Here is a 15,199-nt window from a genome sequence, read left to right on the forward strand (position 1 = left end):
GGACAGAAGGATAATTTTCTAAGGTTTCTGAAGGGTAACAGGTTAGCGTACTACTTAGAGATTATCTGAACCACTTTTGGACTTACGTTTAGCTATTTAAGGCAGGATAGGGAGCTGTGCCTTCTCTGGTCTCCTTTGCCAGGGCCGATGCTCAGGTTTGTGTTAGAGGGGTTGAAAGATGGAGGATTTGGGGTCTGACTCAGCAACATTGTGAGGACAATGCATTCTGGGTACAGCTTCGCCTGGGGTGGCAGCACACCCTTCACCTTGCTGGCTGATTGGGAAGTCACCATCTTCGGTCCACTTTTATCCTGTGTGTGTGTGTAGTGGGGGGAGGTCAGCCTGGACGACTTGGAATTTTTCCCGTAAAATTCTGACCATCAGGGAGAGGCAAAGAGGGCCCTTGAAATATGACTTTTCCAGGATGTTTGTCAGAGTGAACATAGATCAGGTGACCACGTTAAATCACGCACATTCACCTGCCAAGCCGCGGCCTCTGGGGTCCCTGAGCATCCTGGTACTGCCCCGGGACCTGACGGCCGCCACGGGGCTAGACTCCTCTGTCTCCGACATCCAGCCGCTGTCTTTGGGGCGCCAGTCTTACCCCTGACTCCGCCATGCACAGGTCCCGAGCGTCCACGTGCAGAGGACATGCAAACCCACCGAGGTCTGCTCCGGGCCCCCGCGAGCCGTCCGCTTCATTTTTCTCCGACGGGTAGGCAATGGTGAGGTCCTACCACAGCTTTCCGGGCTGCGGCAAATTCCGAAGACATTTTTTGCTTGGTACAGATAGGATCTCAAAGAAACTTTTCCTCACCGCGGGGAAAATAAATGCGAGGTGAGCCCTGGCCTGAGAGGGCTGCCATTTTCTTGAACGCACAGAGCGACAGGTACTGAACTCCTGGGGCTATAGTGGGGGCTGTGGTGAAGATAAATGGGGCACCCCCAGATAAACCCCCCCGCGCCAGGCCAGCGAGGTGCCCGCTCAGAGTCGGCAGTGGTGGCTCTGACACCACACAGGGCCTCGGCGTCCACCAGACGAACGCGTGGCTGCCTGCTCTGCCCCGCTTTTGTTTACCCGCCCTCCTCCTTCTGAGCCCCCGCAACGACCCCCGGCCCCCCGAAGCCGGCAGACCCAGGACGACGGCGCGTGCGGGTCTAGGGCCAGGCGGGGCGGGGAGTCTGTGGCTCCCACACTTCAGGGGGCGAGAAATCAGAGACCCAGGGGCAACAAAGGCGACGCGCACGAACCCGACCCAGGCCGCCCCGCCGCGCCGGGACAGCCTCGCGCGCCCCCGCGCCCGGCGCGCCCCCAGCCCCGCACCCGGCGCTCGTCCGCGGCACCCGCCCCCGGGGCGGTGCCGGGAACACGCGGCGCCTCCGCCGGTCACGTGGGGGGCTGCCCCGCCGGGCGGCGCTGCCGCTTCCCGATCGCGCCCTCCCAGCGCCGGGGACGCGGCGCTCGCGCTCCCGCCCGAGCCCGGGGGAAGCGGAGACAAGGAGGCGCCGCCGCCCCCCCACCTCCTCCTCCTCCTCGCCGCGGCGCCCGGGCCCCGAGCCCGCACCATGCCCGCCGCGGAGCCGAGCGCCGCCCTCCTCCCGGAGCTCGCGGAGGCGACGCCGCCGCCGGCCGCGGGGTAGCGGGACCGGGGAGTCGGGCACCCCCAGGCGCCGCGCGGCGGGCGGAGCGCGAGGAGGAGGAGCAGGCATCCTCCGCGGCGCGGCGCGCCCAGGGCCCGCGAGCTAGGAGAATGCGAGCGGCGCTCCCCGCCGGCCGCCGCCTCCCCCAGCGCCGCGTGCTCGGCGCCCCCCAGCGCTGCTCGCGTCGCCGCCGCCGCCCCGCAGCTTCGGGCGCCCGGCCGCTGGCTGCGCTAGGACCCACGGCCGCCGGCCGCCGAGGGGCACCGGGAAGGGAGGAGCGGGCGCCGGCCGGGGCGCAGCGCGGCATGCAGCGGCGGGCTCCTGCGCCCGCGTGAGGCTGTCGGCCCCGCGCCCCGCCATGGCTGGGAAGGACAGTGGCAACCTGAAGACGGTGAGGCTGTGGCGGGACGCCGCCCTGCGCGCCAGGAAGCTGCGGAGCAACCTGCGCCAGCTCACGCTCAGCGCGGCCGGGGGCGGCGCCGACCCGCTCGAGTCCCCCGACGCCCCCCAGCTCGTGCTGCCGGCCAACATCGGGGACATTGAGGTGCTGAACCTGGGGAACAACGGCCTGGAGGAGGTGCCCGAGGGGCTGGGGTCGGCGCTGGGCAGCCTGCGCGTCCTGGTACTGCGCAGGAACCGCTTTGCCCGGCTGCCCCCGGCCGTGGCCGAGCTCGGCCACCACCTCACCGAGCTGGACGTGAGCCACAACCGGCTGGCCGCCCTGGGAGCGGAGGTGGTGAGCGCCCTGCGGGAGCTGCGCAAGCTCAACCTCAGCCACAACCAGCTGCCTGCGCTGCCCGCCCAGCTGGGCTCCCTCGCGCACCTGGAGGAGTTGGACGTCAGCTTTAACCGGCTGGCGCACCTGCCCGACTCGCTGGCTTGCCTCCACCGCCTGCGCACCCTGGACGTGGACCACAACCAGCTTAGCGCCTTCCCCCGGCAGCTGCTGCAGCTGGCAGCCCTGGAGGAACTGGACGTGTCCAGCAACCGGCTGCGAGGCCTACCTGAGGATATCAGCGCCCTGAGCGCCCTCAAGATCCTGTGGCTGAGCGGCGCCGAGCTGGGCACCTTGCCCAGCGGCTTCTGCGAGCTGGCCAGTTTGGAGAGCCTCATGCTGGACAGCAACGGGCTTCAGGCTCTGCCCGCCCAGTTCAGCCGGCTGCAAAGGCTCAAAATGCTCAACCTCTCCTCCAACCTCTTTGAGGAGTTCCCTGCCGCGCTGCTGCCCCTGGCTGGCCTGGAGGAGCTCTACCTGAGCCGCAACCAGCTCACCTCGGTGCCATCCCTGATCTCGGGCCTGAGCCGGCTGCTCACTCTGTGGCTGGATAACAACCGCATCCGCTACCTGCCCGACTCCATCGTGGAGCTGACCGGCCTGGAGGAGCTGGTGCTGCAGGGCAATCAGATCGCTGTGCTGCCGGACAACTTTGGCCAGCTCTCCAGGGTGGGCCTGTGGAAGATCAAGGACAACCCCCTGATCCAGCCCCCCTACGAGGTCTGCATGAAGGGGATCCCCTACATCGCGGCCTACCAGAAGGAGCTGGCGCATTCCCAGCCGGCGGTGCAGCCCCGCCTCAAACTGCTCCTGTTGGGCCACAAGGCTGCAGGCAAGACCTTGCTCCGCCATGGCCTCACGGAGGAGCGAGTGGAGGGCGGCCAGGGAGGAGGGGACCAGGAGAAGAGCTGCCCACCTGCGCCTCCGCAGGGGAGCAAGGGCATCGAAGTGACCAGCTGGACGGCCGATGCTTCCCGGGGCCTGCGCTTCATCGTGTATGACTTGGCCGGGGACGAAAGTTACGAGGTGATCCAGCCCTTCTTCCTCTCCCCGGGGGCCCTGTACGTGCTGGTGGTCAACTTGGCCACCTATGAGCCGCGCCGCTTTCCCAGCACCGTGGGCTCCTTCCTGCACCGGGTGGGGGCGCGGGTGCCTCACGCCGTGGTGTGCATCGTGGGCACGCACGCGGACCTGTGCGGGGAGCGGGAACTGGAGGAGAAGTGCCTGGACATCCACCGGCAGATCGCCCTGCAGGAGAAGCGCGATGCCGAGGGGCTGAGCCGTCTGGCCCGGGTGGTGGACGAGGCCCTGGCCCGGGACTTCGAGCTGCGCTCGGCCAGCCCCCACGCGGCCTACTACGGCGTGTCCGACAAGAACCTGCGGCGGCGCAAGGCCCATTTCCAGTACCTGCTCAACCACCGGCTGCAGATCCTCTCCCCGGTGCTGCCGGTGAGCTGCAGGGACCCCCACCAGTTGCAGCGCCTACGGGACAAGCTGCTCTCGGTGGCCGAGCACCGAGAAATCTTCCCCAACTTGCATCGCGTCCTGCCTCGGTCCTGGCAGGTGCTGGAGGAGCTGCACTTCCAGCCACCGCAGGCGCAACGACTTTGGCTGAGCTGGTGGGACTCTGCGCGCCTGGGCTTGCAGGCGGGGCTGACCGAGGACCGGCTGCAGAGCGCCCTCTCCTACCTGCACGAGAGCGGCAAGCTGCTCTACTTCGAAGACAGCCCAGCCCTCAAGGAGCACGTCTTCCACAACCTCACCCGCCTCATCGACATCCTCAATGTCTTCTTCCAGCGGGATGCTTCCCTGCTGTTGCACAAACTGCTGCTGGGCGCCCGTGGAGAGGGCGAGGGTGAGGCAGACGGCTCCCCCGCCGGGGCGCTGCCCACGCCCGGCCAGGACCTGCTGCGGGCCACCCAGCTCCATCATTACGTGGAGGGCTTCCTGCTGCACGGGCTCTTGCCAGCCCACGTCATTCGGTTGCTGCTCAAGCCTCATGTCCAGGCCCAGCAGGATTTGCAGCTGCTGCTGGAGTTGCTGGAGAAGATGGGACTCTGTTACTGCCTCAATAAACCCAAGGGGAAGCCTCTGAATGGGTCCACGGCCTGGTACAAGTTCCCCTGCTACGTGCAGAATGAGGTGCCCCACGCAGAAGCCTGGATTAATGGGACCAACCTAGCCGGGCAGTCTTTTGTGGCGGAGCAACTGCAGATTGAATATAGTTTCCCCTTTACCTTTCCACCGGGCTTGTTTGCGCGCTACAGCGTGCAGATCAACAGCCATGTGGTGCACAGATCGGATGGCAAATTTCAGATCTTTGCGTACAGAGGGAAAGTGCCCGTGGTGGTGAGTTACAGACCTGCCAAGGGGGTCCTGCAGCCAGACACCCTGTCCATTGCCAGCCATGCCTCGTTGCCCAACATATGGACCGCATGGCAAGCCATAACCCCGTTGGTGGAGGAGCTCAACGTACTGCTGCAGGAGTGGCCCGGTCTGCACTACACCGTGCACATCCTCTGTTCTAAGTGCCTTAAGAGAGGGTCGCCCAATCCGCACGCTTTCCCAGGTAAGAGGGGATGGTCGCATTCTTCTTAAGACTGCTGATCCTTGTTTCTCCTTTGGCTGAGTGTTGGCTTAGCCCCACAGGTTCTCCAGGGACGCTTTTGCAGGGTGCACAGAGAGGGATTTGGGGACCAGCAGAAGGCAGGCAGTCCCCGAGCAATGTAAAATGCTCACTCACAAGTTGTCATGGTAGACTCAGGCCCCTGAAGCAGGTTGCAGCCCCAGCATCCCCCAAGACCCTTCTGGTTTGAATCCCTGTCGCGTGGAGGGAAATTTCAGGTCGGTGCCAAGGAGCTGGGTGGTGTCTGGCCTTAAGTAAGCCCTTTGCTGAGGCTCGATTGAGATGCATGTCAGACACCTGGGAGATGGAGGGAGGGTTGGGTTTTAAGTGCCCATTGTCATGTTCTTTTGTTTAAATTCGGTAGTGCTAGCGTCCAGCAAAAGTTATCTTAGCTCCTTTTTCTTAAGAAATTCCAGAGAAGACTGCGTTGTGATTGGGGTGGGTGACGGATGAGTAATGACAAAAACGCATGACTCAATCCTGAGCTTGCCGTCCCACCCGCACACTCCAGGCAGGAGAGAGCCAGCCATCACCCAGGGCTCCGAGGGGGACTTTCCGTGGGCTTTTCCTGGCCATTTGGAGCTTTACATGCATCTCGAGGTGGGGTTTTTTGGGTGGTGGGAGTGCAGAGCTCTGTGACAGTGTTGTAGAAGACAAGGAAAGGATGCAAAACCGACAAGACTTCTGGCTTCTGGACCGTGTTTTCCAATGGCCTCATTTTGTTCCTTTTCATAACCCTTGGAAGATGAATGGGAGAATCCCCAGGACTAGTTGGCTGGTTTTGTTTTTTTTTTTTTTTTTCAAGACTTACATTTTTTTTTTTTTAAAGAGCAATTTCAGGTTTACAACCAAACTGAGCAGAAGGCACAGGGGGTTTTCCATGCAGCCCCCTGCCCCTGTACCCCTCCCCCCCAGGCGTGGCCTCCTGCTCTATGAACATCCCCCACTGCGTGGGTCACTGGTTCCCACTGATGAAGCTATGGTGACGCATCATTATCACCCCGAGTGCAGAGTTTACGTTAGGGTTCAGTGTCAGCATTGCGCGTCCCGTGGGTTTGGACAGATACACAGTGACATGCAGCCGGCATTATACTCTCAGGAGAGTAGTTTTACTGCCCTAAACACCTCTGTACCCCACTGGTTCAAACCTCCACCTCCACGCCTGGCAACCACTGAGCTGCTTTCTCTGTAGTTTTGCCTTTTCCTTGTCTGGGATGTTTTTGCAGCCTGGTTAATTGGTATCCAGAGAGTCTTTAGCTGGGAATGTGCCTGTTTCCTTATCCCTTGTAGTTCTTTAAACAACGGATTTTTGTGGAGCAGCTTTGGTTAACAGCATTACAGGCGTTACAATGGTGTCATTGCTGGGTTCTCACCTCGGCCCCCTCCCCAGGGTGCACGGCTGGCTGCCGAATGGAAGAGCACTTGCCACTGGGATCTTTGTCCTGGCCTGAGTGCCAACCAGAACGCAGCTCCTGACAGTATCAGGAAGGAATCGGATGCCCGTGTTTGCAAAGAGAACATCTTTCCGTTGCTCCAGATCTAGGCTGCAGTTCAGTTTCTCAGCGTGAAGAGAGCCACCATATTCAGTTACCGGTCAGCTGAGCCTTCCACCCTGCGTGCTGGCCGGTGTCTTGCCAGTCAGGGTGGGACTGGGTAGGTTCTGCATATTTGCCATTGTCTTTTATTCATGGGAGCAAAAGTGCTTTTTCTTGTGTTCCCGAGTGGAATAAAGTGGTGGGGGATTACATATTCGCAGACTCGCTTGGTGACTAAGGGCAGTTCCTCCTCCGGAGAGGGAGTCTTGCTAACACCCAGGCTATCTGCAACAAAGGGGATGACGTATGGTATGGAACAAGTAAAGATCCGCGCAGAGGAATTCCAAGAACTTTGAGGAGTAAGCAGTGAGGCTGCAGTCTTTTGACTTCCGCTCGTTCTTTTTGCTTTTTAGCAGTCGTACATTCCACAGACAAGCTGGGACTGGGGTGCAGACACAAGCCCATTCTCTTGCTGCTGCTGGTTGTCTTTCAGAGGAGACACGCCTGGTTTGCAATCCGGGCTGTAAGGAAGAGGTGACTTTTCTTCCCTGTGAAAACAAAGAATGGTTGGAGAATTGTGACACAGATATTGAATAGAAATAAGGGATCCGTTGCTTTTATACTAGGTAGACTCTATGTTTGCTTTTATAATACATAGACTATACATTCATTTTCTGCCTGATCAAAAATGAGTTACCTGTTCTGATTCGTTTAGAGTTGTGTTTCTTCCAGAAGCAGCAAAGGGCATGGGATACTGGAAAAAAAAAATGATGATGGTATCTTTTTCTAAGAAGACAGGGAGAAAAAACAGGTTTTCCTCTTTTATGTTTCTGTAATAGCCATCATTTGTTCTAAGTGTCACTGTTCAGGCTGAAATGACAAAAGTGGTCAGGTGATGTGGAAACAGAATTATAGTTTTGGGTGGTACCCATTACTTGGGGTACACATGAGAAGTAACTGAATTCCTAGATTATTAAAATATATTCTGGGGCTGGCATTGTGGCAGAGCGGGTTAAGCTGCTACTTGCAATGCTGGCATCCCATGTGGACACCAGTTCTAGTCTCAGCTATTCTGCTTCAGATCCAGCTCCCTGTTAATGCACCTGGAAAAGCAGCAGAAGATGGCCCAGGTGCTTGGGCTCCTGGCTCCCATGTGGGAGACCCAGGTGAAGCTCCTGGTCCTTGGCTTTAGATTGGTCCAGCCCAGGCTGTTGCAGTCATTTGGGGAGTGAACCAGCAGGTGGAAGATCTCCCTCCCTGTCTGGCCCTCCCTCTCTCTCTCTCTTTCAAAAAAATAAATAAATCTCTTATACATATTCTGATTCAGCAGAGACTTTTGAATCTATTATTAGCTGTTTGCCTTTTTAAAAAGTCATTTTGCTTTTTAGGAGCATTAAAAAATTGGTTACTTAGTCTTACATTTTATTAAAGTGTCAGATTCTTTAAATAGTCATAATGTTGTATACAATTTTTGAAAACCTGGATTTTAAAGTTTTTAAACTTGGAGACATTAAAATAAGAGTAAATAGCAAGTCCCTGCTTCCTTTGAGTTTATATAGAAGAAACAAAATTACATTCATATTTTCAAAAGTGTTTTGATGTGAAAAGCCTGGCGTGGCCTTGTCCTGTTGAATTTTCTGGCCTGAACTGCACTAATGTAGTTGGAAATGTAATGCTAGATTTACTTCTCTTACTCTAGTTTATACAAGATAGGTAATGTTTTGGAAAATCCATAGTTAGAAAACTCTCATTTTAAATGTCCCTATAAAAAAGCTTCAATCACATTGTCAGAGACATCACAGGAGATTGTTTGTGAAACTCGGGGCTGTGATGAAGCTCGAGTGTCCCTGTGCCGGTCACCTGATTTCTGCAGGTGCAGGCCCCTGGCCGGGCCTCCCTTCCTTTTGCTCCATTCCTTCTCATTGCTTGGTCCTGTGTTCTTATCCAAGGGCACCGATTCCTTTTTCTGTTGTTGTTTTTAAATTTACTTATTTGGGGCCGGCACTGCGGCACAGTGGGTTAACACCCTGGCCTGAAGTGCCAGCATCTCATATGGGCACCAGTTCGAGACCTGGCTGCTCCACTTCCAGTCCAGCTTTCTGCTATGGCCTGGGAAAGCAGTGGAGGGTGGCCCGAGTCCTTGGGCCTGTGCACCCACATGGGAGACCCGGAGGAAGCTCCTGGCTCCTCTTTCGGATTGGTGTAGCTCTGGCAGTTGTGGCCAGTTAGGGAGTGAACCATCGGATGGGGGACCTCTCCCTCTCTCTCTGCCTCTCCTCTCGCAACTCTGACTTTCAAACAAATAAATAAATCTTTAAAAAAATTTACTTACTTATTTGAAAGGCAGAGATACAGAGAGGGGGAGAGAGAGAGAGAGAGAAAGAGAGAGAGAGAGATCTCCTATTCGCTGGTTCACTCCCCAAATGGCTGCAGTGGCCAGGGCCAGGGCTGGGTCAGGTCCAAGTCAGAAGCCAAGAGCTTCATCTGAGTCTCCTATATGGGTGCAGGGGCCCAAGCACTTGGGCCATCTTCCAATGCTTTCCCAGGTGTGCATTAGCAGGGAGCTGGATGGGAAGTAGAGCAGCAGCCATGCCTTGAACTGGCGCACCTATGGGATGCTGGTGCTGTGGGCGGTAGCATAGCCTGCTGTGCCACAGCACTGGCTCCTGGGCTCACTTCTTGGAGTAGGATATTATGTTTTTATACAGTTCCTCCAATATGACATCTAGTTCTTCTGAGGCTAGGCCATGGTGGCCACAACTCAGGCCTGCAGCAAGCCTGCAAGCGCTTTGATACTCTCTACAGCAGCGGAATGAATGCATGCGTTTTTCAGTCGGAAGAGTCTTAGTGAGTTGAACTTGCATTGCATATGATTTGTCATTCAGTGTTCCACTCTAAAGTTTTAAGGGTAAAACTTTTTTTAAAGATTTATTTCATTTTATTTGAAAGACAGAGTTACAGAGAGAGGTAGAGTCAGAGGCCTTCCATCCGCTGGTTCACTCCCCAGATGGCCGAAACGGCCGGAGCTGCGCTGATCTGAAGCCAGGAGCCAGAGCTTCTTCTGGGTCTCCCACATGGGTGCAAGGGCCCAAAGACTTGGGCCATCTTCTACTGCTTTCCCAGGCCATAGCAGAGAGCTGGATAGCAGGAGGAGCAGCTAGGACTAGAACTGGCGCTCATATGGGATGCTGGCGCTTCAGGCAAGGGTTTTAACCCACTGGGCCACATCACCGGCCCCAGGGTAAAACGTTTTTAAAATGCATGTGTGAGAGAGAGGGAGAGAGGTTGCCTGTCTGCTGGTTCACTCTCCAGATGCCTGTAACAGCTGGAACTGGGCTGGTCTCCTACGGGGGCAGGAACGCGTTCACCTACCGCCTCCTAGGGTCCGCATTAGCACGCCTCAGGGCCTGAGTTAGAGATTGAACCCAGGCACGCCGATGCGGGGATTGTAGGTGCCTTAACTGCTAGGGTAACTTAAGAATATTGAGGAGAAAACCCCAGATCAGTAGACAGAAGTAGTTACATGGCTTTCTTTAGCTTCAGTTCCTTCCTCCATCGGCACTCCCGCCAGTGCTCTGCATCTCATTTCCAGTCTCTCGGAGGAGGCTGGGGCCGCTGGCCTTGTTCTGTGAGTGCTGTGTGGATCATCATGGCTCTGATTCAGCTGTCAGCTTGCCTCCTCTGAGTGAGCCACACCTGGGCTTTGGAGCCTCCGTGAGCACCTCAGCTGTTTGCTTACTGATGTTTGGTCTTTTGTGAGAAATGTATTTCCTTCTTTGTGACTCGCACGCTCTGTTGAATTCCCAGGTAGCACTGTAAGGATAATCCTGCTGCATTTTGCTTCCCAACTTGTCTCCCTTTCTCCCCCAAACACTCCATGATACTCCTTGGGCCTGCTCATGGCATTTTTTTTTTCTTTAAATTGGTCTTGCCCTTGAATGAGTCCCTCATTGTGATCAGTGAAGCAGAGAAAAATTCTAGAAGCCTTATTATGATCTAAGTTTTAGAATGACTGGGGTTTGAACTTGTCCGAGTTGTTTGAGCTGAATTCCTCATTGTTTTTACTTTCACAAACGTTATTCCATATCTTTGCGGTTTAGCTTTATTAATATTGATGCTGCTTTGCTTTTATTTCTCTAAAGTCTTCTTTGAACTCTGCCACTTTGTTTCATGTGAAAACCAAAATCTTAACCGTACAGCGGATGAAAGGGACGCTGTGCGGAATAGAATTCCCACCCAAGGACTCGCTGTGTTGGGCTTACTTCATGAGATAGCTCTTCGTTAAATTCCGAGACAGAATCTCAGGTCTATTTTTGCACAAATGATCTAGGATTTTCCAGACAAAGTCCTCTTATTTATTTATTTATTTTTTTTGACAGGCAGAGTGGATAGAGAGAGAGACAGAGAGAAAGGTCTTCCTTTTTGCCATTGGTTCACCCTCCAATGGCTGCTGCAGCCGGTGCACCGCGCTGATCCGAAGCCAGGAGCCAGGTGCTTCTCCTGGTCTCCCATGCAGGTGCAGGGCCCAAGCACTTGGGCCATCCTCCACTGCCTTCCCGGGCCATAGCAGAGAGCTGGCCTGGAAGAGGGGCAACCGGGATAGAATCTGGCGCCCCGATTGGGACTAGAACCCGGTGTGCCGGCGCCGCAAGGCAGAGGATTAGCCTGTTAAGCCACGGTGCCAGCCCTCTTATTTGTTTTAATTGTTGTCAGACATTGATGTCCTAGTATGCTCGCTGCCCATTACTCCCTGGCAAACCCTCTTCCTATTTTAGTTCTTTTTAAAAAAGATTTATTTCTTTCAAAGGCAGGCAGAGTGATAGAGAGGTGGGAGTGCGGGTGTGGGACGGTAAGAGATTTCCATCATTGGTTCACTTTCCAGATGGCTGGAGCCAGGAGCCTGGAACTTCATCTCGGTCTCCCATGTGGGTGCAGGGACCCAGGAAGCACTGGGGCCATCTTCTGCTGCTTTCTCAGATGCAGTAGCAGGGAGCTGGGTTAGAAGTGGAGCAGCCAGGTTATGGGATGCAGGCTTTGTAGGCAGCAGCTTAACCTGCTCCACCACCATGTCCCCCATTGTAATTCTTTCTTTTAGTATCTGACACATTGCCATGAGGTCAGGTGAGAGCATGTGTTGAGGCAACAGTGATTGCCTGTGCCTGTGCAGGAGGAGGAGTTTCTGGCCCATTATACAGGAGAGCAATGGGCAGCACAGCACAGGCTGGCATGGGAGGAGACATTTCTGGTGCCTTTCTCCATCCGCCCATTCACTTCCCTCCATGGGAACCTGTTTTGATTAAGGACCTGATCATTCATGCATGCATTAGGGCGTGTTGTGTTTTGTTTTCTCAGAAGCAGCAGCAGGTGCTGGCCTGGTCTCTGGCCTCTTTGGCCCTGCACCGGGGGGTGGAGTGGGGTGGAGAGCTGCCTTGTGTCCAGCCTTTCTGGAAAGCACACCAGCTGGAGTCTGCTTGGGGCAGGCCCGGCCAGCTCTCCCTTCTCCCTGATTCAGCCTTCCTGATGACAAAATCCCAGCGCTGAGTAGTTGTCAGGCGTGCCCTCCTTTGGGGGCTGGTGACCCTCTGTTCAGCAGGGAGGGGTGCGGAGGCCCTGTGTGGCCCACACTCTCCAGCCCTGTTGTAGCATTTGCCAAGCTGGCCCTCTGCCCCGTATTTGACTACTCATGTCTGCACAGCCTGGGGAACCCAGAGTGAGACGGGCGTGTCAGCCAGCGTCAGATGGTGATGTGGAAGGATGGCAGTGTTGCTCTGCAGGAGACGCTGTGCGCTAGGGTATCTGCATGTTCTTAGGTGCAGTGCTAAGTGGTTATTTTGAAGGACGTCAAGGAGCAGGTGTTTCGCCTAGCAGTGTCCTGCACCAGGATGTCTGCATTGACTCCTGGCTCCAGCTTCCACCAGTGCAGACCCTGGAGGCAGTGGGTGGTGGCTCAGTGGTTGGCTTCTTGCTGCCCACATGGGAAGCCTGGATTGAGTTCTGGCTGTGGCCTTGGCCTAGCCCTGGACATTATGGACATTCGGGGAAGTGAACCAATGGATAGGAGCTCTCCTCTCCTCTCTCTCTCTCTCTCTCTCTCTCTCAGTCTCTCTCTCTCTGCCTCTCAAATCAATAATAATATTAAAAGAAAGAACTCATGAAATTCTGATGTTTCTGAATTGACTCTTGGCAAATGGTTGTTTTGGTTATTTATGGTGTTCTTTATCTAAAAGTGTGTTCTCTAAGAAAGTCCTGTGTCATTTCCCCAGCTGGCTTTTTGGATACATCTCTCCTGCCCTCTGTATGCCTCTCCTAACCCTTTAAGGAAGGTGGGGAGGGGGTGAGCAGGAAGGGGCCAGTTCAGCGGGAAGTCAAGGTGAGTTGAGGGGAGGTGCTGACTTTGAGTGTCTCCTCTCATTCCCTCTCCATGGGCAGGGCCCAGCCCCACCTCCCAAAGCTGGCTTTTCCACTGCTCTCTTTTTCCTACCTGAGCTCGATCCCTCCCTGACATTGGCCCCTATTAGAAAGTACGGAGGGTGAGCTGGTGCCGCGTCTCACTAGGCTAATCCTCCGCCTTGCGGCGCTGGCACACCAGGTTCTAGTCCCGGTCGGGGCACCGATCCTGTCCCGGTTGCACCTCTTCCAGGCCAGCTCTCTGCTGTGGCCAGGGAGTGCAGTGGAGGATGGCCCAAGTGCTTGGGCCCTGCACCCCATGGGAGACCAGGAGAAGCACCTGGCTCCTGCCATCGGAACAGCGCGGTGCGCCGGCCGCAGCGCGCCTACCGCGGCTGCCCTTGGAGGGTGAACCAATGGCAAAAAGGAAGACCTTTCTCTCTGTCTCCCTCTACTGTTCACTTGCCTGTCAAAAAAAAAAAATTAGAAAGTACGGAGGGTGGAGGAGGAATGGATGCAGGAAGGAAGATGTTTCCCGAGGGTCGTGTCTGATTTTGCCTTTTCTGCAGGTGTTATTGCTTTCTGGGAGCTCTGGACTGGGTTAAGCCTGCTGATTTGAGTTCTGGGCAGAGGGGCCAGTTGGAATGCAAAGATGACTCAGTCTGCGCCAGATACTGGGGTGGCAGTGGGAGAGTAGTCCCTAGATACCCCTGCTTCTAGGACCAACTTCCACGTAGTGGGGGAGAAGGAGAAATTTAGTTATTTTTGTCTTTGCCACCAGATGCTTGAAAACATTTTCCCATTCTCAACGTGGTCTTTTAGCCAAAACTAGTAGGGCTTGGTTTCTTAAAGGGTAAATTAATGAAAAGCCACCTGCCCCATTTGTTTTTTTTTTTTTTTTGTCTTTGGCTGTAAATTTACAAAGAGCATGAAAGGTGCAGGCTGGGGTGGGGGGAGGCGATGGGCGGGAGCAGGACACAGGCGCAGCCTTGCTGGTGGTGGCTCCCAGTCTGCAGGGCGTTTCACCTGCCCCGGGAAGTGACTTCCCGCCCTGGCACCCAGGCGGCTCCACATTGGCACATCTGTGCACAAGCACATTGGAGGAAGGGCGAGGAGGAAAGGAGAACTGGAGTTTGAGAAGAGCCCTCTTAGGGGTTCCCGTCCTGTGTGTGCTGTCCCACTTTCTGGGTGGGGTGGCTTGGTGACTCACGGCCTGTGCTGCTGCTGCAGCTGCTGCTCCTCCTGCTCCTCCTCCTCCTCCTCTTTGTTTTTGGCTGGTGAAATTTACATGTCACAAAGTCACCCATTTTGAAGGGAGGAACCGTGTGGCATTCAGTGTATTCACAGTGTTGATTGACAGTGTTGTATGACCAACTGCTTTTGAGGCAGGGAGCAGATGGACAGGTGGCTTCTTTTGGGGAGAATTGGCTGGGAATTCTTTGGCCAGGAATTGGTGGCAATTTCCGTGTCAAGCCTTGGCTTAGCAGGGCTAAGCCCTGAGATGCCTCATCGATTGGATGTCTTTTTGCGTCAGCATCCTCTCAGTGTTGATGAGGGGACAGAAAGTAGGACCCTCGGCCTTGTGTGCTGTGAGCTGAATGAGGGGCCGACACACGTGGAGCACCATGAAGAACACACGGAGGAGAAGCACGTGTGTGGCTGTGCTCTTCTGCACGGGGCTTTCCTTCACACCAACTTGGAGTTGAGCTCCTGGAGTGTCTGCCAAGGCCATAGGCAGACACGAGCGTGCGGGGGCGGGGTGGCAGGGACACAGAAGTAGGTCATTACCAAATTAGGTAGGTGTTCCACTAGTTCATTAGGTTGAGTGTGTCATCAATCACTGTTGAATATTTACTGTGTACAGAAGTGCGTAATGAGCTGGGAGGTTTAGAAAATAAAAGATACGTGACCTTGATCCTGAGGGGCCAGGTTGGAATGTTGGCTGATAGAATGGCTGGTTCTTGTGTATACAGAATCTGACCACATACAGAGAAAATAATTTGCATTTTTGAGAAATTGCATGGGGAAAAAAACCTGGAGTTTGATTTTCCCAGAGGAAAATATGATCGTACTAAGAAAAAATTGGTTACAGCTTTGAATTGCTTGAGGTGGATCAGTAGGTGGAAAGTATACCAGAGTTGTTCCCTTTTTTCTTTTCAATTTGGATCATTTGTTTGTGAGAAATCTCGCAAGGACACTGGAAAAAGAAAACCCCTTCTATCTGAGGATTTCCAA

The 15,199-nt window shown here is 55.1% G+C and overlaps 2 protein-coding genes across 3 annotated transcripts in view; both read left to right on the forward strand.

The window, feature by feature from the left end:
- Positions 1-617: 617 nt before the first annotated feature.
- Positions 618-1,641, forward strand: LOC133775030 (transcription initiation factor TFIID subunit 4-like). Its single transcript, XM_062213132.1, has 2 exons — positions 618-715; positions 969-1,641. The coding sequence occupies exons 1-2, from the start codon at positions 618-620 to the stop codon at positions 1,639-1,641; spliced, it is 771 nt and encodes a 256-aa protein (XP_062069116.1).
- Positions 1,642-1,844: 203 nt separating this feature from the next.
- The window catches only part of MFHAS1 (multifunctional ROCO family signaling regulator 1), a 95,598-nt gene continuing 82,243 nt past the window's right edge, over positions 1,845-15,199 (forward strand). For both annotated transcript variants that reach the window (XR_009868168.1, XM_062212678.1), the window contains exon 1: positions 1,845-4,985. Coding sequence is in view for 1 of the 2 variants with exons in the window: in XM_062212678.1 (XP_062068662.1) it covers positions 2,000-4,985 (2,986 nt within the window). In the remaining variant the exon portion in view is untranslated. The remainder of the gene's footprint in view (positions 4,986-15,199) is intronic.

The sequence above is a fragment of the Lepus europaeus genome, chromosome 16 (assembly GCF_033115175.1).
Source record: "Lepus europaeus isolate LE1 chromosome 16, mLepTim1.pri, whole genome shotgun sequence".
Taxonomy (NCBI): domain Eukaryota; kingdom Metazoa; phylum Chordata; class Mammalia; order Lagomorpha; family Leporidae; genus Lepus; species Lepus europaeus.

Bases quoted from the DNA above. Each gene is read 5' to 3' on its own strand.
- LOC133775030 (XM_062213132.1), top strand. From the start codon at position 618: ATGCACAGGTCCCGAGCGTCCACGTGCAGAGGACATGCAAACCCACCG. The intron at 716-968 runs GTAGGCAATGGT...CCCCCGCGCCAG, and splicing joins GCTTCATTTTTCTCCGACGG to GCCAGCGAGGTGCCCGCTCA.